The 24,954-nt window shown below is 37.8% G+C and overlaps 1 protein-coding gene across 3 annotated transcripts in view; it reads right to left on the bottom strand.

The window, feature by feature from the left end:
• Window positions 1-24,954, bottom strand: part of LOC110842705 (heterogeneous nuclear ribonucleoprotein L) — a 71,243-nt gene that overhangs the window by 13,542 nt on the left and 32,747 nt on the right. For all 3 annotated transcript variants that reach the window (XM_022088494.2, XM_022088491.2, XM_022088493.2), the window contains 2 exons: window positions 10,372-10,435; window positions 2,250-2,327 (listed from right to left, as the gene is read on the bottom strand). In XM_022088494.2, the coding sequence (XP_021944186.1) occupies window positions 2,250-2,327; window positions 10,372-10,435 (142 nt within the window). The remainder of the gene's footprint in view (window positions 1-2,249; window positions 2,328-10,371; window positions 10,436-24,954) is intronic.

The raw sequence follows: 24,954 nt of genomic DNA on the forward strand, positions 1-24,954 counted from the left end.
ATTTACATACAATTAGAAGACGGTTTTATGGCAAGCCATAAGATCCACATTCACTTAGATGAGCATGGCTCGTTAAGATATATTGATCCAACGACACAAAGGTGGCAATTTTTCAATATGGCTGGTGGTACAAAATATACGAAATGTAACATTTCACGTTGCATCGATTTCTTCGAATTAGATGTAAAAATTTGTTTGTATAATTCCGGGTACAATCGTTAATGTGGCACAGCTTTTTTTGAATTATGTGCGACCACTCCCCCTTCAAAAATTTGTGAAATATTTTGGGAAAAATGAGAAAGTTAATGTACACTCGGTAACATACGTATTAGACCTATACTTGCATTTGCCATTCGAACTCCCCCATAAATACGAATATTCCTATGCATCAAAAGTTTCAAAATTTGAAAATTGGCGGTTTTTGTACATACACATAAATCGTTAAAAAACTCATGGTTACGGTGATTTTGAGTCTGACAACCTGATGCCAGAATTTTCTCCATGAGAAGAGCTACTTTCTCAGCCTTTGTTGCCCGATTCAAAATCACCGTAACCATGAGTTTTTTTGGGTCAAAGTTGCTTTGGGGGCCATCTTATATCGTAAGTGCCGTAAAAAACTTATGGCCCATTATGAAAATAATAATATTACTAATTGTAATTACTGAAGTTATTAAACCCGCCCCAAATTAAAAATTTATGTTCATTTGAATTTGGTGGGAGAAAAGTTTGTACATAAGGTGAGACGAACAGCATACGGCCCTTAGTCTGAGATGGTGGTGGATACCCCCCGCCATCCAATTTTCTCACCCTGTCTCACCTTCTTCTGCGAAAATGGAAAATGGGTTTGTGGAACTATTGGGCTGGCTTGGCTCTGGTAGAGTAAAATCATTTATCGGAAGACAAAATCACAGCGACATAGTTCATGGCTCGTGCAATACCAATTATATTAATCTAGGGGGGAATTCTTCTGTAGAAGACGAGGTGTGGTATAGCTCTGATCTGTGCTGTATAGGATCTGATTTTAATTTGCTTCTTTCTGAAAATGTTGTAATTAGTAATCAGGCAGTATGTGGATCGTTTGTATATGAAATACTTCATACGGACAATAGCGGGATGATAAGCATATCGTCAATAAATTCATCTGCATCTCATAAAATTATTTTTCATTACAATATTACTAATGTCGTTGATTTTATAATTATGGATCCCCAACAAATTGTACTTGTTTTGCTATCTCATGATGTTTCCTATGAACGCAGACCACGTGAGCTTAACGAGGTTGACAAATTGACTGTGGTTATTAAATTTGACGAAGCAATTAATTTACACTTTCAGAATGGTGGTGTTATATTTAAAGACAGTATTTCTCAAGCCTGGGAAGCTATCCTTAATATTAGGGAAAAATCACTAAGTAGAATGTCACCCATTTTTCAAAAATTGTCGGATCGACTAGGATCTGTACATTTGAACATAATTAACATGCATAACGAGTCGATAAGATTCGTAAAATCATTTAATGAGGTGGTGCAGTACCCACAAAATGCTCAGCATGTGAGTATTGTCAATCAACAAGTCTTGCTAAGCATATCATTGCACCCGATCAATCAATCTGCATTAAAACAAATGGACGTTTATCAACAACACGGTAATAAAATGCATATAGACATTGATATTTCCAGGGTTGTTGCACATTCAGGTCTTCCTAACGTTTCGTTCATTGAAGAGATGCATTGCATGAGATTATCGTGGAATGGGCTCAGCGTTAATTTACATGGTAATGAATCTAACTTTCACGTAATCGAGTTCATCCAAAAACCATCTGTACGTATTTCGAACAATTTAACGAAAAGTATTGCACCTTTAAGGTTTTACGGTCATGCAACGTTCGATATTGTAATGGAAAGTAATCTTAATGGTCATTCTGTCATTATGTATGAAAATGAAATAGGAGAATACACATCTAATACCGAAGGCAACGATGTTATCATTATAAATAAGAAACAAACATTTTGGATTCAGTTAAAAGATTATCATGCAAGCAAAATCATGCAGAAAATACAATTATGGTTTGGGTCGCAGTTAATTAAAATATAACTATTCCGAACCTTGAAGTAAGATCTTACTCCATAATCAATGTACCCTTATTTAGTTTAATATGATGTAATTAATATGATGTGGTAGAAAGTGAGAAATAAAATTCATGAACAAGTTGCATTACTTCTGGGGCACGTATTCACTCATAGACTTACTTTGATTAAATCTTATTGGATTTTGGCCAAATCTTGGCTCCTGAAGCAGAGGCCCTGGTCTCCCTTCTTTTGAAACACCTGAAACAGACAACAGACAGACTTTTTTAAAACTTGCGTGTTAAATAAAAATAAAGATACTATAACTGCTACGTACAATGTTGCACTACTGGAATAATGTCCTAGTTAATGACACGTATCGAAGGAATGCCAACGAAGCGAGTGTTTTTGGACCTCCCTCTCGAGCTTGCTTTCGTCGCTCCTACTCACTCATCATTCCGACCCCCTCTCCACTCCCAATGATCCAAATATCTCAAAACTCATCAATTTAAATTCCTCAAGTCTAAAATTAGCAGGAGGACCAGATGAGAATTCCTCTGGCATAATGACGAATCCAGAAGATTTTATAACTCTTTGTACGCAGTACCCACCACACCGCAGAAAGACAAAAGAACACAAGGAAAAAGTAATGAGAAATTGATACGTGCATAAAAACTTCAACAGATGTTGAAATATTTACTTGGCTACAATAGCTTTTATTTGTCGCTCTTGGATAAGCATGAGAAAATCTCATCCGCACCTCAACTTCAAATTAAGCAATCAATCTCACTACATAATACGCAAACAAAGATGATGATCCCATTACCCAGATTATCATATTTCTTCTTGTGCATTGTCAAGGAAAGATGGACGACGGGGAAATGAAAAGGGATGAAATAAATTCATCACTGAATCCCAAATCCCTGCCAGCTCTTTCAAGCCAGCAGCATATCGTGGCATGTAATATTATCACTGCATCATTATTAAAATGTAAAAGGAATACGGAATTGAGAGAGTGATGTGGACTGGAGAAGAGGAAGGGGTGGGTGAAAGGCAAGCTACTTGACGTCAAAATGAGAAGCATGTAACGGCGAGCGAGTGAAATATTGAAGGAAACAAAATGATGAATCGATGTTCTTCCACTGGATGTGCGGAGAAAATTCTTAGAGCGGAAGAAGAATGACTATTAGTGAGTGTAATATATGTGTGTATCGTCGTCGTCGTAATCATCATGTTGCCTGTTGTGTGTATGTACTTGATATTGCTTTTCTTCTTGCCTTTCCACTTTCCTGCCTCACTTCTTGGGCATCGGATTAGGATAGATGGATGATGCAACTTTCTTTCTTTCATCTTTACTACAAATAATAACGAGTAAAAAGGTTTGGAGAATAATAATATGCATATTTCATGATGAAAAAGTAAGGGATCTGCATTTCGACACAAAAAAATCTTAATCACAGAAATCCACTACATGGTTGTTGCTGAAAGTGAATACGGTTTTTGTCTGCTAGTTTTTTTTATTAAATTTTCCAAATTAAGTATTATTCCTCGTGGGTGAAAATCAGTATTGAAAAATCTGTTACAAGCCTGGAGCACTTCCGGATATAAAAACTACACGCTCATAAATAATTCAGATGACGAGCGGCGAGGGACATGTTTCTTTATCTTAATCATATCGTGATAATTTTATCACGCCCTTGTCCAACAACTGTATATAAACATGAGGCCATTTTATGCGGCTCTGCAGCATAAAACTAGATAGATATTTGTATTCTGTGTGTAAAATTGATAATAAACCTCATTTCAAATGCAAGGATTGCTCACTTCAGTGAAAACACCAAAGTCAAATAAAATTGAAAGAGAGACAATACACGCATATAAATAGAATGACGGCAAGACTTTAGAGCTTTGTTTAAACCCTGCTGTACTCGATTGGTAAATGGTAAATTGAAATGATTAATGTGATATATAATAGAACAAAAGTGACAACCGCAAGAAAAACTGATGTGGGAGGCTGAAACTCAAAAATCTCTTTCAAATTTGACATCTGCAATTACCTTTGTAAGATTTGTACTGTTAAATATCTGCCAAAGACGAAAGAGACATACGCCTCTCAAACTTATGTATACCGTTGGTAACGCCTAAGGAATGGGAAGAACTTTTTTTCTTCTAAATTTCAAAGGAATTGTATACGTCAACCCTTGAAAGACTTCCACTCGTACTCGAGACGTATTTTCTTACAAAGAGATACTTTGTCCAGATACGACACTATGAACAACGAGTAGCCAAACAAGTAAATTCTAACATTATTTCAAATGTTGGAATCTTTTTCAAGTAAAAACGAATTCATATTCGTGCCTGGTAATGCTACCTAAATTGGGAGAAAAAGTTTAAAGAAACAAAATATGAGAAAAGAATAGCACAACATTCTACTGGAAACCCTTTTAGCAAACTTATTCAAAACTCTTGTAAGTAGAACGATGCAGGCACCTTCATAAACTTTTATTTATGTATTCATCACTATGTGCTCATAAGATAGAATGCTACACCAAAAATGTGAGGATCTAACAAAAGCTGCAAGAAAAATATTAAGGGTGTAATTAAAAAAGATGAAGCAAAGGGAAAGCGGCTGACTAATTGCTCGCAATAAATAAGTGGGTAAGGAGAATGAGGGAAGGTGGTACATACATAAGGTTATATGGGAAAGGACATGAAGTATGCACGTAGAGATGGGACAACTTGCAGAGAGACTATCAACTATTCCCATTTAAGATTTCAAGTATTTTAAGAGGACTCTAATTACTAATTTCGCGATAAACCTCGGAAAGAGCACAATTTAGTTTAGACATTCACGGATCCAGCAGCATGGCCTCGATTGCCACCCCTTATTCTTCCTCCAGATTCGCAGGGAATCGTTCGCTCTACCAGCAATTCTCGCAGCATCTAATGAAAGGGTAAATGAATGAATGGAAAACAGTAGAGTCCTTTTCTGACATGAATCTCTCCTAAATCACTTTAATGGGTTGGGAGCATTCTGTGAAAAGAAACAGTCGAGCTTCCCTGCACCGCCCATTACACCCACCCATTATACCCCACGTGTGTATCTGGCTACCTTAAGAAGCAGAGTCTGCAGAATTATGTACAGGGGATGCTGTATGATGATAATACACGAGTCTATGATGATGATGTTACAAATATAACCTGCATACGAGAACCGTTGTAAATATATTTCAATACGCAATTAAAGGTAAAATAGAAGTCCATATTATTAATTAGGTGGAAGTTTTTCGGAAACTGTTATTTCCTGAAATGAGAATGGGAAACCTACCACTTATTGAACAGTAATACAAGTACGCATGAAAGTATATATGTGAATCGATGGGTTTGTTTGTTTCAATTTAATTTCGGTTCAATAAGAACCTGATTACACGATGCCACGACTTTATAAACAGCGGAAATAATGAAGTCACAAGTATCAATAAACCCAACCAGAACGGGAAATGCCCTTTTCCATTGGTGTGCGTATAATGTTTACTCCTTTCTCCTATAACACAAGGCTTAATATATGTATTTATCAAATTTTTTAGCTACCAAACTCTAGACAATCTCTGCAATATATCAACAAATTAGCCGGACACTTTTCACGAACTGATATCTCGTGCATTTGTTGAGATAATACCAAGTACCAACCTTTGGCATGATGGCATTTTTTAAAAGTAGGATCGGCACCTTACTACAAATGTTTCTGACCATCACGCTGGAAAATTTAAAATTATTATCCCAATAAATGTATGAGATTAGTACGTGAAAAAGTATCACGCTAATTTTTTAACATAGTGTATATAAATATATACGTATATTCGAGTACAAACAAATGATTACGAATGGCTACGCAATGGCGAATTTCTATTTCTAGCAGGCAGTACATAAAATACAGTTGCTTCAGAAGCAACTTGTGCATAATACCGCAATGATACGCCGACTAGCTGGTGGGCCAATTAGCAATTTACATTAAATTTAAATGAGTCTCCATAAAATAAAAAGAGATAGTCCTAAAGTTTTTTGGCACTGCTTTAATTTTTTCATTTTACTTTTCTACATCTTTGGCGATAAAACTTTGGCGGAGTGCACACGTGTACGCCATCGTGGGCGACGATCTCGGCTTCTGTTTCATTATCTTAAAATCTGAGGCTTAATTGAAAAATGAAAATTTTTTAAATTAACCAGTTCCAAACTATCACAACACCCGTTGTTGCTTTTAATTACAATGAGAAATATTACTCCGACATTAGGAAGATGAGGGTAGGACCTCTAATTCGTTTGGGATGGTGGGGAGCCATGAGTTGGTGGGATTAACATTGGATGAATGGATTTTCAAGCACTGAAACGAGGTGACATATTGTGACATTCAGGAATTACAGCGCCCACAAGTCTTCCCTCACCTCATAATTTATATGTACCGTGCGACAGAGTGTTGGTTGGTGAGAGAATTTAGTTTTAGCTTATCCTTAGTTGACTTTGCTTACAGAACACTCCAATCTGTGCCTGCTGCTGATAGCAAGCACTATCTTGACAAATAGCCACACAACACAGCCGTCAGAATTCACACCTACTTATAAGCTATATTTTAGCATCGTGGGGGAAACATAGTATGCAAATCCAATCAAAACCAAACACACCAAATATTATTCACGCATATTGATTAAAGGAAAAGGGTTGGAGAAATGTTGACAGAATAGCAAGAATGAAAACCTAAAGTTTTCACAAGATAATTTTTGAATATTCCCACATAGCTTATTAATGTGTTGGTAACCATACAAAGCATGATCCATTAACCGCATCATTTTGTATGTACATTTCTACCGATTCGGCTTAACTAAACACTGTCTCATCATCCCTGGGAAAGTGAAGTGTTGTGTAGCAAAATAATCAAACTTTCAGACGTATTTATTTATGCATTTCATTCTGCCCATTTCATGCAAAGCTTATACCAAAGGGAGGGCGGCCTGTTGGATACGAATTTGACCTTGAATAACCCCGGAACGGTTTGTCGTAGCGGGTCAAAATTTTGAACAGACGAGCATGTTATCCTCGGATAGTTGTGTGCAAAATTTCAGCCTTCTACTTTGAAAAATGCCTGCCCCACATCCCCCAGAAGCTGAGACAGTCATTTCGAATAGTTCCAGAAAAAATCTCGCCCGTGTTTGCAAAAAATTTTATTTGAATATTCTGTTGAGGAATAGAAGTGAGCTATTGGTGACAATTGACGAAGAACTATTTTCCCTACAAGTTACTAATTGGGTTTGAAAAGCTTACTACACGACAAATGCCGAAAAAAATTCAACAAATTTGGTGATTTTCAGTGAGGAGAACTTTTTTAAACAGTTGATGGTCGTGGGTGCAATGTCCTGTCGTGGTGTCCTCCCACTTATCAAAGTCCCCCAAAAAGTGAAGGAATCTTCGAAGTATTATGTGGACCTTGTACTGAAACCACTTTTAGAATACAATTTTCCTAATTTGCACGGTAAAATAATAATTAAGGTGATTTTTCATCATGACGGAGCGTCCTCCCAGACGGCAAAGTTGACCCAAGATTATGCAAATGACCTTGCACCTAGATTGGGGATAAAAATCATTTCGAATAGTGAAATACCTATACAATCCCCTGATATAAGTCAAATCGACTTGTTTGAGTTCGGATAGATGAAAAGAAAATCTTTCTGTGGGGACCGAATTTTGTAGACGGAGTTTGGAAAAAGTTGAAATGAGTGTCTAAACTTCTGGGGGCTGTGGGGGAGGCATTTTTGAAAGTAGAGAGTTGAATTTTTGCACACAACTATCTGAGGATAACATGCTCTTCTGTTCAAAATTTTGACCCGCTACGACAAACCGTTCCGGGGTTATTCAAGGCCAAATTCGTATCCACCAGGCTGCCCTCCCTTTGGTAGTCTGAATTATGCATTAGCCAGGGAATGAAAATACTAAACCCATCACTTCCACAAATCCATATACTTTCACAGATAAATACCTCGAAAGAATTTATGTATAACGTAACTCAATGCAGTTTATGGACGATTAAACTCGAGCACACCGCAGCGAATTCAAAACCAAAATCTCGGTTGCAGAGCATCTCCACAGCAAGAGCGTAGACCAATTAGCTTTCCCATTATTGCTGAAATCTGAATAAATTTGCTGATGTAAACTACTGTTACTAATGCATCAATTAAAACTATGCTGAATATTTCTCCATGATTTTTACTTTTCCGAGTAACAACAGCACCCATTTACAAATGTGTACAAATGAACCCTTAGCCGTAGTGCATCACCTAGCATTAAAAGTGAGAAGAAAAGTTGACGGGTGATCTCAAGTGAAATATGACGGAGGACATGAGTGTACATTATCCCTGCGACATAAAGCACCTTCTCCATCAAATAAATCCCTTCTGTATAGACTGAGACTAGAAATTCAAGCATGTTGTGGAGAAAGGAGCTGTGGGGGATATGAACCCCTTGTGAGGAGCCGTAGTCGTCAGATCGAATGGATTTTATTTTACAGAAGGTTTTCCCTACCTACTGCTTCATTCACATAAGGATTTGCATATCTGTCGCAGCCAGCAGAAAGGGAGGATAAGTGAAAGAGACGTACGGACGTCTCACTCACAAGCAAACCAATCCAACCACAAATACTTTTTACACGGCATACACCCAAGCACGGCATCTTCTTGGCTTTCTTCTGTGCAGGGTGGAGAGCTAAAATTCAGCCAAATTTGATATCTCGTATTCCAATATTATTCCCCTCTGTGTCTGCCTCAATTCTTACAGTTATGAGACGACTACAGGCACGCATAAGCATATCAACAAATTTCAAGGATTTTTACTTTCCCTGACTTGGCATCAATTTCAAGAGAGAAAATAATAGGAAATGAGAACCTTTACCATATCGCATTATTAATCAATCCAAGCAATATCAGTCCGTAATAATATGAATTCATTATTCTTACTCCCCTCAATCTAGAACGGAAGTGAGTGAAGCGTAGACCAATGTCAAAGTATACGGAATAATAATAATAATGCGCTTTTCTTCGTGTTCCTTGCTCATTACAAGTTTCCTTCTTGTTCCATTATTCCTCCCATCACCCACTTCATTATATTTTGCTTCCTGTTCCTTTACTGGAATGTTGAGCATCGTCGTGACGACTTTTAGAACAATTTACTCGCTCATAGAATGAAAGAAAAACTTGAACAATAATGGCTTCAATTTCTTCATTAAAAGGTTTTCGTGCTTATATGCGACAGTAACAAAAAACTGAACAAATTCCCAAATTAAACGTATTTCCTTGCCTGCTCATCGTAGCTATTATATCTCCTTATATAGTCCGTACTTAAAACTCTGAAATGGTTTCGTTGCAGCCAGCCGTACTTTCCAACTAATTTCAACGATAATACATACATAAGTGCCATATACAAAATTAAAATTTCGAATGCTCCCGAATTTTTGAGATTTTTAAATTGTTAAAGTTTCTGGAGCAACGGCACAAAGAATATTTATGACTCAAAATATTCTGGTAAACCGGTATGGACGCGCTAAAGAAGATGAAAGTACGAATGTACTCAATGTGCGAATTCATGAACCCCTCTCCGTCCCTTGAACAGAATGCGATTTCAGATTAAGGTTGCGCCTAAGACGGTCAACCAAGCACTCAGAGAGAACATGTGTATGGCAAAAGGCCCCAAGACGATGCTAATGTCGTGCAAACATATGCTAATAATTATTTAAATCGAATAAAAGTAGCGTCTTAAGAACCGAAAGACGTGGCTCGTGGTGAAAGTTGTAAAAAAACATTTGCATCATGTCTGATTAGATTCTTACTGTCCAGGACTAAAAAAACATACCAAATGACCGGGTTTATGCCAAGCAGAAATCTGAGATTATACAATGTGTAGCATCAAGGAAGTTGCAAAAAAGTATCGTCCAGGATTTGTCATACCGTAGATTGTGGTGAGTTGGTTGGAGAAAGCGGATTTCGTCTTTGTTAAAACAGTCATAGAAATAGTACGTAATGTATATTGCGAACACAATAATACCAAGATTTATAAGAAATTGTATTCTGGTTTGTGTTTTATAGATGCACGTGAAGTTAAGATGGGGTAATTTACACACAACATACATGCAGGATTTTTCCAACGTCTTTATACACATATTTTTGTACTCTAAAGAACTTTTTCGTGCCATTGAACATAGGAGTAACATGCATATACACAGTTATTGGATAGTGGAATTGGATTGAAATGTTCGGTGACTTACCAAGGTTAGGATTTGTGTAATCAAAACTTTCATTATCATTCTTGTACACGTTCAGTTTCGACGGCTGCAAATCAAAAGAATAAAATCATTTAGAAATACAAATATTACATGTGCGTTCGTGCATGAACAAAACCGAGTCTGACAGACAGAAGGGGCTTAATTTTTCATCATTTCCTTCCCAAATCCCGCTCAATTCTCGCTTTCACTCTGAGCTTGTTGCTGCCGCATTCGTATGTATTTAGAGTAAACCCAAGCGTCTGCAAGTATTGATAAGGAGCAGCAATACGAAACATGGCATTGAGAGATCACGGGATCAATTATGTATCCGAACTATAAATATAATGCACAGTCTATGTATACATATCTCTGTATTTCCGCAATCCAGACAAACTCGAATACTGCATTAGGAAAATTCTCGGTGAAATATAAATATGTCGCATCTGTAGTTACATACACTGGTAACAGTTTAATTGCAGCAACTGCTAGCCGTTCTTATTAATGGCAATAATATCGCAAGTCAAGACAGAGTTTATGTATAATTTCTCCAATCTTGTGCACACTGTAATAATTACAAATTGCCCCAAATTACCCTCTGGAAATATGATAACTGTGCGTCAGAAAACGTGCAGGACTTTGTCTATTTCGGGCAATCAATAAACAATTAATTTTATCCACGAGTATGTATGGGGTTGGGAAAAATACGGGACGGAGTAACCTCAAGAGTGAAATATAAAGCTATTACCCAACAATAATTCTTCTTCTTGCAAAACCACGGCAGCCGAGTTGAGCAACCTAGAAGTCTGATCTTTTTGAGAGCATATGGAACGGAACAGATAAATGTCTGTGTATTTGGTGCTGAACGAGAAAATAAGTGGTGATACACCATTGTAGGTAATTTCCTTGTCTAAGAAGCGGAAGAGAAAGACACACATGGAACATGGCCATTTAGCCCAACATTTATGTATCTCCGTTTGGTCAGCTAATGCATTTTCTTTCTCATCCTCCCTCCACATACTCGGGCAAGAAAAACGCAACGCCATTAAATAATGATAACTATTTTTACTTTCACACGTATCACGCATTGATAAATATTCAAAATTATTACAAGTTTATGACTTCCTTTCTGAATAAATACATCGATTGTCCAGCCACAAGAAGAAAGCAACATGAGTTCTCAACATGTTAGCCGTTGCAAGCTATAGCAAATAGAAATGTAAGTGAAACTAAATCAAACGAAAAAGAATCCTTTGAATCCAATCAAGCACAATTCCTCCTGCTGAGAGAACTACAAAGTATATCAAACGTTCGGGATTTATGTATACGTATGTTACGAACCACGGGGTGTTTCCATTAAGCCCAACACGAAGAACTGCATGCAAGACGAGGAGTTGTATGTGGTGGAGTCAGCAAGTAAAATAAAGAAGACGTGACAAACGAACTGCAGCAGAGAATTGAAAGCTTTTTCTTTGGGGTTGCTGAAGAAGGCTGACAATAAAGCTTTCTCCCTTATTGCCTATCAGACCGTACATGCATCACTTCATTATTATGAAACAATGGAAAACAAAAAATCCTGCATTTTTAACGAGAGAGTGCAATCCCAGAGATGCAATGACCTACACAACCGCTACGTACCAACGTCACATGTATATAAAATAAAACAAATTTTTAGATTTTGAATTTTAAACCCAACTGTGTGAACACATTGATTTAAAGGAAACACACTAGTCAGTGGGAGTGTTAAGCAGCAAGAAAGTTCCAACAGAATGGTGTTCACGACCAGGATTACTTTTAATGGTTTCAGTTGGCTTTACACTAGCATTGACTAAGAAAGTATAAACCTTGTAGTTATATCAGAGTTAGCGCTGGTGTTGTCTCCGGTGAGTGGGTGGGCGCCAGTGGTGGTGGTATTGCGAGGAGTACATTAGTTATAGTCGCATCTCCCCACTTTCATGTCGTCGTCCGTATAAACTTATTTGAGCAAGACTAACAAAGTGACTCAAAGGAGAAAAGTTCACTCAAGTGTGGCATCAACCAACCGACACCACCAACATCCCCATCTTCTCAACCAAGTTACAAACTAAAATAAAACCTGGGAGGAGAAAGTAGTTAAAGGACAGGATAAGAAGAGAGACTGGGGATTTGTGTTGAGATTGACTTTAAAAACACTTGATTCCGCGACTTCTTGAAGGAAAATAAGTCATTCTTAAATTAGTGTAGCACATTTTTGCTAAAAATAAACTTGCAATATTTGAAAGCATTATTTTTCTGTACGTTTTTCAGTCTTTCTAAGAAAAAATTCCTATGTTCATCTAGTACCACTTTAATTTACGGATTGACATGTACCGCCATGAAAGCCCAGAGGCTTTACAAAAAAAAAGTTAATCAATAAACAGAGTGGTTTCTCCCTTAATCTCCAAACTTTGTCAAAACATTAATTTCCTGAATCTAACGTCAACTAGAAGCAATCTCTTCAGCACGCTATCTCACAACATAACAACACCTTGGGCGGCATACTGCATCGGAGAAACACAAATACAAAAGGAATAAAAAGAGACAAGATTGAACACTCAACATTTCTGGAAATTCCTGCAAAACACTAGAAATCCATCCTGGCTTAGCTATGTTTCTGTTCGTAAATCCACTACACCCAAATCAAACCCTACATTTTATTGTAGTTTTGTACATACGATGCTACCTGAACTTTCTCCTTCATCCCTTACAACCTATCAATCCATATTATCGTATCATGGAACAAGTTTTTCTTTACGGGGAAATATCCAAACCCAATTTACTTTCTTGCGAAACTTTCTCTTCTCACCATAAATAAAATTAGTAATGAGTTCGCTTTGACTCTAACATTCATCAGCGAGTGATAAAAAATGCAATGTCTTCATTTATTTTCCAAACAGGCTTACACACACTGGTAGCTTTGTGTATACATTGGTTTCTTATCTAATAAATGTTATTATTTTTGGCTGTGGTTTATGTGATACAGCCCGAAATCTCCTTTTCCATATTGTATTCTTACACTGTACTGCCAGATGTAGTGTAGTTATTATATTAATAGTTCGAAATTAAAATTTCGCCCAGCCACTCGTTCTCGCCTGGTCAAAGTGATCACGTAAATATAAAAACCCCACCTTTAGTGTTGAAGCAAATTATTGACTGGCGTGTAGTTTCCATTATTCTATTAATTAACGCCGGGCAGGCAGGCCGAGTCATTGACAAGTGAGTGCCTGCCTTACACAACGAAACTAACAAATCAGACAGGATTCCATCTATTTTCTTTTTGTGTGTGTATGTACAACTGTGGGAACCCTTTCGTTTTATCTCATTGATAATTCCATCAGGCACAATTTACATTAGTCAGTCGTGTTCACAAAGAGACTTTGCTTTGTCTGTTCTTGTACATTTCCTTTCCTAACTCAAGTACAAATACGTACGTATGTATGGCTGCAAAGCTGAAGCATTATTGGAGGCAGGTCATCAGGTCGTCGCCATCAGCAATATGGATGAAGTCAGTTCGACCCAAAATAAATATAAAATACAATAAGGCAACCACCAGCTGGTGTTCTTTCTCACTATTTCTCTCAGTCAGGGCTACAATGTATGTGCCCAAGAGTGTGCAAAGCGGAGTGAAAGAACAATTCCGTCAATTCAACTAGTGGACGATTCTTTCCTGCTGGAGGGAGTGAAGGCTAAAAAATAACGTCGGAAGAAACTTGTCTTTCTTCCGTCTCAACAGTGGTGTGAGAAAACAAGTCGTCCAGTACATGCAGGGTTTTGTTTTAATCCTCACACCAAAACTTATTGCTTTTTATATTGGTTCTTATGTCTACAGTTCTTTTCCATCTGGTACACATGTAAACCAATTCCGTCAGTCCGTAGTACTGTTTGATGAACAATTTACGGTGCTTCTGATTAATCTACCATAATTCGAGGGAAAATTGCTGGGGTAAAAAAAACTAGAGAAAGCGAAGGATATTTGTATAGTACATTTTTAGGGCAAGTACACATTAATGAATGATAATAAAGGGGTGGACGAGCCTATATTTTTCATTAGGTTTGTATAGATAAAGTAAATGGTGGATTTAGATAGCATGCAAATAAATGAGACAAAATGAAAGAGGAATAATATCTTCATTTGCAGTCAGATTTCAACGACGAAGCAAAAATAACGTGCCGTGCTTCATACATATCATCTTTTTCGTAAGAATCTCAGACGATGCATTTTTTACAATGGTCAGTAACAAGGGGTAAAAGGAGGAAGTAGAAGAATGGCTCATCATAAGCTCATCTTTAGAGAAAGGCCAACCTTTTACCAAGTATCCCACCAACTTGGCTAGGCACCGACAACCCGACAACCAACTCTGCCAAAATGGATTAAATTAATAATCAAGTTTCCTCCTCTTCCATCTTCTAACTAACCAAGTCTCACTAACTAACCAACTTTTACTGCAATTTTGGCTCCTCAACGCCCAAATTAGTGTTGGTGAGCTTCTCTTCTTTGATAAGGAGTAAAAGTTCCCCCATCCATGCACCAGTTCAAGCCTGAATTTTACATGGAATCAGAAATCCTGGCATTCAAATGTTACAAGAGTGAGGGAGCGAAGGAGTGAAGCGGTGGGCAGAATAGGTGGGCATACGACCGTCGAGTGGTGGAGGGGATTAGATCCGAATTGGATTGGAATTGCGAGATAGTGGTCGTAGTTGCGAAAGATGAGGAGAAAGAAGAGTCACACATACAAGAGAGAGAGAGAGGAGTGAGAGTGAATGGAGTTCGTTAGCGGTGGTGGTGGGGAAAGCTCATGCGTCGTGGTTTACTTGCTGTCTTTTCAAGCCACTTCTTCACCACCATCAACCATCATCATATCATATTCATCTCTTCCTCTCTCTCTCTCACACTCTCCTCTCTCATAACAGCACCACCATTCCCAACATATTTCACAATAAGTGCAAACTCAAAGTTGACAAACTCCTCTCGGATCAATTGTACATAATATGCCCAATTGCAACTTTGCTTCTATGAAACCAAAGAGATTTTGAATCTGCCTAGGAATGCTAGTAATACATATTTCTACTTAACTCGAAGCCCCACTTTCTTGGAGACTTTCACCCACCAACAACTCGTGGTTGCGAAACATACGCCAACTTATTCTTATTCAATTTAAAACCTTTGCTGCTTTCTTGCTACTCAGTCCTACAGATAAATACTTTCAGATATGCATTACATATGTATGTCCACCTACGTCAACAAAAACGAGGAGAAAAGAAGAAAATATGCTGGCTGAACAAGATTCTACATTTCGTTTCCTCAGATGTTTACATAAGAAGTCGAGCCAGAAGAGTTTTTTTAATATTGGTAGAACTTTCTCTCTCTCACAGCGGATATTAAAGAAACACATTAAATCAAGAAGAGCGTGGATATGATAACCGCTCCCAAAAATTCAATAAATGCGACTCAAATGTCAATAGTTACAAATTACAGGATTCCTGGCATTTTCTAGGTAATGATGCTCCGCGTTTTTAGGCAAATTCCACAGGGTAATTTTATCCTCTAGTGATCAACCAATTACTTTCACCATAGAATTATGCTTACATACTTATGATCAAAAGAAACGAATTAAGGTAAATATCTACTGTGCACGATATGCATATATGTACAGTAGTGGCATTACGAAAATGAGAGTTTGATGAGACAAGAAGTAGGAACAAGACTCCAAAGTCTGTCATCCAAATTAGTAATTAGTGTCGCCAACTAGAATTTTTAGAGAGTTCAGGAGCTTACAAAGCGACGAGGACAACAACAAACAATGCTGCCCCGAGTCTAATAAAACTGGAGGGAAGCAAGTTTCCCAACCAAGCAAGAGTAGCAGGGATGGAGTGACAGACAGGCAGGAGTGGAAGGAGAAAGAGGGAGAAAGGAAAGGGAGACTGAGCGACAGAGGGGAAGAAGAAGATTCTAAATTCCATTCAGCTACCTCCATCTTCATGTTCATGTTTTCAAAAATTGTTCTTAATACTTGGAAGACCTACACAATAATATCGTCACGTTCCTCTTCCCATGTTACGACACAGCCAACGCAACAACCGCCATTACAACTTTCCTTACGATTGGATTCACTCCAAACATTTCCAAACATCTCCTGCAAAGTTCCATGTCCACAAACTCCTAATAATACACAATATACCTTGGTGCAAGAACATAATATCAACCTAATGACGACATGGTGACACGGTACATTAAAATTACTTTCAAAATGCTGCTCTCTTCTTAAATCAAAATCCGTAGTGCGTACTTCACATAATTCCTCCAAAGAACAAAACGGGGCGAAAAGGGTAAGTTTGAAAACATGGAAGGTTGGTTATATACGAACATAAACTACAACAAACTAACCAGCCATACATACATCAGCAAACCATAACCTACTAACTTTCTCTAGCCAAAGTACATTGCACTTAGTCATCTTCTCTCTCTCTCCTCCCTTCTTGAATTGAAACACATTCAACGACTCAACATCCCACCGCCAAACTAAACTTAAACTGCTTCTCGGATGAGGAAAGTGCAAGAAGAGGACGAGTAGGATACATGGTAGCTGAGTATTTAGGTAGCAAGCAGAAGGCAGGCAGGCAGGCAGGCATCCGCAGGTATCGATTTTTCGGGGCGGAAGGGCACACAGATATCTCCCTCCTGGTTCAGTGAGATTTCCATCCAGGCCATGTTCCAGCAGTACAGAGGATGGCAGACGGATGTATAATCTAATGCTTCACAGATGTGCCCCTGTCCCTGTCCAAATATCATCTCTGATGCTGAAATCCAGCACTGCTGCCCATGCAGTGCGCTATCTACAACGACGAGTCAAACTGTTACTTCCTTTCTTTCTGATATGGATTCAACCCGACACGAATGACTCGACTCCTACAACCTCAGATTTATGCCGCCTCTCTCTCTTTTTCGCCTTATATTGCATTGCTAGCACGCTCCAAGGAGGAAGCCATTCATTCATATCCGCAGATGATGATGGCAGGCAGGCAAGAACGAGAGAGAGAAAGCTGCAGCGTAAGAAAGCATTTCAACTCTAAATCCAAATTCGAATATTGGATTCTCATTCAAGCCAAGATTCAAATCTTTCTGCTTTTGGTGATTCTACGTATAAGCTGGAAGTCATACCTTACAAATCCTAAATCTAGACAAACACAAAAAATACAGAATACCCAGCAAAGTACGTAAAGTAAAAGTGGCGGTGAAAATTCTAAAGAAAGGAAAGAAAATCTCATTTCATATCAGTTTAGTCCAAATCCAATCTCAGCAGCTAACCCAAAGGATACGTAGCAAAATCTTTACAGGGCAAAGAGAGAGAGAAAAAAAGGGGAATGTCACGTTAGAACAGAAACAAGTCAGACTGCGTGAGTTGTGACCCTTTCATTACAATGGGTGAGACCCGATCAAAATCTCCAGAACAGCGAATCTCATATCCTCTCTAGAATAACAAATGGACAGCGTGGTAATGTGACGTGTTATCAAGTTTGGAGAACACGGCAGAAAAGAGTGGATGGATGGAGTCTTCGTGAATGAATATTATTTCCCCTTCTTGAACTCCTGATTCCTGATATTGATGTTAAACCGCTTTTGATAATGTTGGATGCTTCCCATATTTCATTCGCTTTTTTGCACCAACCCGGCTCCACTCACGTCTACGTACAGTCTTTCGCATAAGAACTTTCACCAAATGATTTTTAGATTTTAAACGTGTCATACTGCAACCCACGAAAGCACGAACATGCAAATGAACACGTCTCATATGTTGTTCTTGATTTTGAAATGTACAAATTCTTGCTATAGAATATATTGTAATTTCAATACCAAAATTTTAGTCGTATAAAATATATGTAATGATAGATAATATGGAAATCCTCCACTCATGGTGGTAATAAATCATGCGTCTTTTGAACAAGAAAACCAATGCAAGTGACATGAACTGGAACTGAGACCATGGGATTCGATCCTCGTTTAACTACATCGGACAGTTCATGCCAATTTCACCCTCGTGACACACAACGAATACTATTCCATTTAAGTATTCTTTGCCAGAATTCCGTGATCATGACGGTCTCGTAATTTTGCTCTACCAACATCGCATGCCAATTATATGTTCCCGTATCATTATGCAAAATCTAAAAAAATGTCTATAAATAAATCTGTGGGATATACATAGATAATCCAGATTGCTCTTCCAACAATCGATCCCCAATTTTATAGACGAATGATACTACTTAGAACCCGGACACATTCCATCACGAACGAATATGCTTAGCAATATTGAGGGTACTACTTCAAAAAATCTTACGCCTCAAACATTTCCACTCTAAGCAGCACATGCCTATATATTTTAATTAAAAATTTTATGTATGCAAGTCTGCATGCCCCATCCAAAAGAAAATTCTGTGTTTGCGACACGCACACCTAATTTTATCGCAGATAAAGCACATTAAAATAATTTATTGTCTCTCCATCACATTATCCCACCCATCATCATAATATTATTAATAGTAGCAGATGAAATGGGGATTTATTTACCGTTATGACCAGCAGTATCATAAACCCATGCAGAGCTAGTAAGTGTATGGTATCCGTCCACACTGTATTCATTCATTCATCCAACCCACTGAACCCCCAAATCATAAATCATACTCGCACGCTGAATCCTATATCCAGCACTAAAAACTTGCCATTATTTTAGTGGCATTATGAGTTATGAATTAGAAATCACGTAACAATAACATTATTATTACTCCTACGAGTTTCACTGGGAAACTGATATTCCAAGAGCATGTGGGAGAAGCAGCAGCAGAGTGTGCCAAGCAGAAGAAAATAAATCCGGTTGTCACAAAAATTAGACGTGGTGCACAAAGGGGCTTTACCAAAGCGCTTCCTCTCTCTCTCTCTAAATCGAGATCCAATCCTAGCAAAATGCAGTTTAGACCTCTTTAGCTCGCTATTGCTAAAAGTAAATTGAGCATCAAGATTCCCCATTGAATGTGGATTTGTGGAGAGAAAGACGAGAACATAATATAATTCCATCCATCCAACAACAGTTTCTCATTCAACTCTGTCCAAATTCAAACCCGGACCAAGAGCACAATGCGAGTTTGAAGAAACTCCAACAACAGGAAGGACGGAAGCGCCCACGAAATTTCTTCCTGCTTCTTCGAATTTCTTCAGAGTGCACTTGAGCTTGAGAAAGTTGCTACATTGTAAGCACGCCAAGTGAAAATACTTTCTAACCGGACCACCACTCTAGGTTGCACGATACCAGAAAAATAGAGAAAAGTGTCAACTGATTGACGCTATAAAAGTTTAGGTATCATATGTACGACGATTATTTCCAGTACTACATACATTTACGTGCCTATTGCAATGTGTTTGGAAATAATTTTATAAATAAATGTGGACGTATATTTCACTACAAAGGGTCCCAAATGAAAAATATTTGTAAGACATGCTCAAAATGTGGCGTTAATTTTATTCGTTTATGATGTCCTAGTAATATTTAACAACCTTTCTCTCTAGATGTGTAAAGTGAAAGCGATTGAACAATAAAAAAAGTGTATGTTAATCTCAGTGGCTGCATCTAAAAGTACTTTAAATGTTTCTCAACGTTTCAACCAAGAAAAAGAAATTCGTATTTTAGGTGGCATTTTTGAGTATCTCGCTTTCACTGACTTTAACTCGCATCCCCAAAAGAAGTTGTCTTAGCAAACATTAGCAATTAGATATGATAGTCTGAACTGAAACGTGTTCAACAAAACAAGCAATAAATTCCCCTACTGACTATCCTTGTTTATTAAGGACAAGCGAAGCATGGTCAAAATTTTATTTCTTCATCATTCTCATTGGACAATTTGAAATGACGGAGATAACGGATCTTGTTAAGTAATAATTAACTCAGGGACTAACACTAACGACAATCAAGTTCGTTTAACAGAAATCGTTAAGAAATTTTTTAAACTAGGATGCTTTTATGTAAGGGTGACGCCTTTTGGGGATTTACCGGATGAAATTGTTAAACGTTGCAAATGCTGACGACACAAGTCGTTAACTAGAAATAAGCCTGAGGAGGGTAGAAAATTTTCTTATGTTATAATGTTCTTATTTCTGATCGACCACACGAAGGCTCATCCTTAGTTTTAATATTCGTATAAAATTTCAAGTCTAAATATTATCCTAGTCGTCTTCTAAAATCCAATCTATCCGGTCATCAAAAATTTCCCTGACTAATCGTAAAAAGTTGATGATTCTTGAAATAACTCATACATGGTACTATGTAAATTTATGACATTATATTCATTAAAACTAAAGTATTCATTTATTGTAAATTATATAATAAGATATAAGATTACAAGTACGTATGCAAATTTCGCAATTGCGCAATATGTCAGATTTTTAATTATTTGCACAACTTTCTCCACACCTCCGTAACATGGTTTCCGAGTAAGTAACGAGAGTGAGGTTGTTTTTGTACAGTTACCTTGTTCTATTCAACGAATACCATGACATCTCCATTGTATTTAACTCTCGACTTGGAAATATAAAGACGCATTGTATAATATGTACTCATAGTCAGTAGTATCATCAAAATGTAACTTCGGTTATGAAAAAACAAGTATTAACCACAGGTCAGGCGCCTCAACATTCAACAAACAAGAGCGAGTTCGAGACCCAGGATATTGGCAATAGTTATCTGGCCTACCCAGTAGTGGACGTGATCTTTGCTCATGATACCAAGCTCATCAAGAACAAAGCAAGAAGATAACCGACAAAAGCAACCCAAAGAAGGGCAAGGATCGAAAGGAAAGCGGTAATAAATGAAAATAAAAAGTCCCTTCTGCTCTCAAGCGAAGGGAAAAAGTTGGTTGGTTGGCATGGTACATACTTTTACCTCTGGCCTTTTATAGCCTTGGCTTTCACTCCAACTCTCAGACCAACTACAAGTGAACCACATTAAGCACTATAATTTAATATTGCCCTTCAACTTTCTCTTCCACCAACAACCATACCCCGAAAAGGACACATACACACATACATACATAGAGAGTCACCAAGCAGCTTTGTTGCACAAAACATTAAACTACGCGCTTGCAAGTATATGAAACAGCTCAGGAGAAAGTGGCAAGCTTCCGTTGCTCACCTGAAGCACTTCAATTTTCACAGAGTAATAAACGACCGGATTACTTTTGATAGGACCCGACAACAAAAACTAAAATCCCCAAAACAAAGTTGGAGTTGGATACGTAGAACGTGAATCTCCCAGAGTTGGTCTGTCCACAGATGGAATATTCTTCACTGCATGTGGACAGACCAACAAGCACACCCTGGAATTGCAACATCAAATTATCTTTAGAGCTCCGTGCTGCAAATGTTCATTTCTTCTTCTTCTGTGACAACTGCCACGAGCACCAAATCCTGAGAGAAATTAATTGTCTTGGTCCTCCTTGCTTCAAACCCGTTAGAGTGGGACACATTATCGCAAGGGAGAGAAATTATCTGATAGGGTGGAGATTGAGATGATGTGAAGTGTCTGAAGAGAATGAAAAGCATTTCTAGTTTTATGTCAACTCTCATTATTAGAGTTTTAGCAGTAAGTAGTTAATGGACCAGTCTTTGTTTATTTTGCTGTCTCTCTCACTCAAGTTTCACAACTACATCAAGTAAAATGAAGGAAATGAGGGTGGTGGCCACCTGAGAAACTCCAGTCACTCCGAAAAAGCGACTCCATTAAAACATTAAAACTATACAAGTGAGAGAAAGTGCGACACTAGAAGACAATCAAAATGGGATCAAACATGGTAAACCACCAGATGGTGTCTCGTCTTCAAAGTCTCACTTAAATATGCATGTATTTATGAGACTCTAGATTTTAATACTTTAGCATAGGCACATACTAGTCGCTTGACTATTACTAATTTAAACGCCAGCTTCAATTTATCAGTTCCTAGAAAACAACATTGGACATCCCATCGGCTTTTTGAGAAGTTTCTGGCTTTCAAACACAATCAAATCACAATGCTTAAATTAATTATCTTACCAAGTCCTTTTAGCGATAATGAGATCACATGACACACAAACAGAGGAAGCGAATGCATTTATATTATTATATTTATTACTTGACTTTACAATGCGATATAGAGAACATAAAAAAGTCCAAAAAAATTCGCCACTAAAGAAAAATAAAGACCCATCATTCAATCATCAACTCGTTTTGCAGTATTTTTTCTCCTCTCATTCTATATCTGCATAATGTAAGTAAATCCATTTATTTTGTTCCAGTCTGCACAATTGTTGTAATGTTAATGTCCCAAGTGAAATCCGAAGCCAAAGAAAAGCTAAAACCACAAGGAGAGCACCGGGTGGTGTAGCATGACATTGCCATTACACTTCCTGGCATGACTTTTGAGCCGTGTGTTAATCGTTCCATATACGATATAGCTATGCAGCAGCTTCTGTTCCATTCCCAGTTTTAGTCGAGATTTACTTTTTTTAAGTTGTCTCTGTCACGTCAAATGTCAACTTGTGAGACTGGCTTCTGAGGCCTTCCTGGTGACTGACACACAACTTGAGGAAGTTTAAGTTGCAAATAAGAACTCCTCAGTCTTTGCGGTTCAACTATGTACACATGTACGAGTGGCGAATGAATATCATGGTAAAATTAAATATCATCTCTCATTTCATATACTGACATCATATCATAGAAAAGTGACGTTCAAAGACGAAAAACAGAACGGCAAAAGGAAGAGTCAAGTTAAAACTGAGCACGTCATATTAAGGAATTTCTCGTATGTAATGCTTTCTTAATTTTTTGGAAGAAGGGGCAACTCCGAGACTTTAATCTAATCGAAGCGAAACGCAGACTTTACTCTAATTAAATTCTGAAACTATTTCGGAAACATGACTTTAATATTTAGAGTGAAGAAGTCACAGTAGGAATTGGATTGTAAAATATGAATTCCATGCCTACCTTTTAGAAGCATGTTTGTTTTCGCTCTAATTCTCTTAGCGCGTCCGTCGACACATCAAACATTTATTAATACCGCAACTTGCATTCCAGTTAGAAATCTGAATGCCAAACCAGCAAAGCAAACAAAGAGCGGAGGAACTTGCTGAACAATAAACCATACACTAACCAGCAAAACCCAACACAAGTCGTCGTACGTATATGTATGCAAAGAAAAGTCATGAGAGGAAAGTAATGAGCAACTCTCTACTCATCGTCTTTGGAAACTCGTACCAAAGTAAAATAACTCCACTTATTTGGCTGCAGAGCCGCAACCCAGAGATGAAAATACAAAATCTTGAGCCGCCTAGAGTCAGCCCTGGCTGCCGTAGTGTTGAAAACTCTAGAGACATTTACATTGCATTACTACATGGCACCAACGCACACTAACCAACAAACTAAAACAGCACATGCACGGACGGATAAACATGAGATAAGGAAGAAACCTCAGTGAGGTAAAGTTGCAGAGGAGAGACGTCAACCTTATACGTACAGATGCTCCAGGAGATACGATACTAGAATGAAATTAGGAGAAAAACGAGACGTTCTAAATTTTCGTTTGCCTTACGTACATAAGTATTTACCAAGTACAGAGGGAGAGAGAGAGAGCTAAAAGCTACAATCTACGTATGTACGTATTTCAGGCAACCGTCCGTTTTCGGTGTCGAAACTAATTAAATTTCAAGTATTTCTTAAGCGACCAAACCAACCCGAGACAACAGCTCACCAAATGACACTCGATACAAAGGGAAGACCGAGCGACTGAGGAAAACTTCAGATAGATTCAGGGTGATGCAATATAAATGTCAGCTCCAGACTTTGCCTGCTATTGCCTCAGAATGCTCAAAGACGGAATAAGCAGCAATCAAAATAGCTGGCTACAATGCTATGTAGTAAATGCATAAGTGGAAACCAAGCATCACCACGACCACTAAGAAAGGAATTTGCTCATTTATGGGATTCCATCTACCAAAAGACCTTTTGTTAATCAACACCAAAAATGAGAGCGAGCTTCGGATGGTGCTGGGTTCGGCTACAAAACACAATTACGTTACAAAGATGCACGTTTGCAAAACAACGAAAATTATTTTGGCTTTGAAAAGGCGAAATAAAGTAGAGTTTGGGTAGTGTATTTAAAACGTATATACGTATGCGTATATGTATTTCGTAGTATGAATATATATGCGACAAACTCTTCTATTTAAATTCATATCACACTTAATCTAGTTAACACTTTCTGGAAGGGAAAACATCCCTATCTCTTGAAGCAATGCTTTATCTGGAATTAATTCATGCGTTATTTATCTTCGAGATTGGGTGTTCCTTTTCACAGGCTGGATGTGCATATAGATGCATACCAACTAATTTTGCAGTAGATAACATACGAAACTCGTACAATTCTAGTCTCAATACTGTCACGCTCTTTTCCCTTTCGTAATCATCTATTGATTTATGACCCAACCTGGATGGAATATTTATTTCGTTTCGCAACTCGGAATTGGATCTCGATTGTTACCCCAAATCTTTACTC

Source organism: Folsomia candida, unplaced genomic scaffold (assembly GCF_002217175.1).
Source record: "Folsomia candida strain VU population unplaced genomic scaffold, ASM221717v1 Fcan01_Sc002, whole genome shotgun sequence".
In the NCBI taxonomy this organism is placed as follows: domain Eukaryota; kingdom Metazoa; phylum Arthropoda; class Collembola; order Entomobryomorpha; family Isotomidae; genus Folsomia; species Folsomia candida.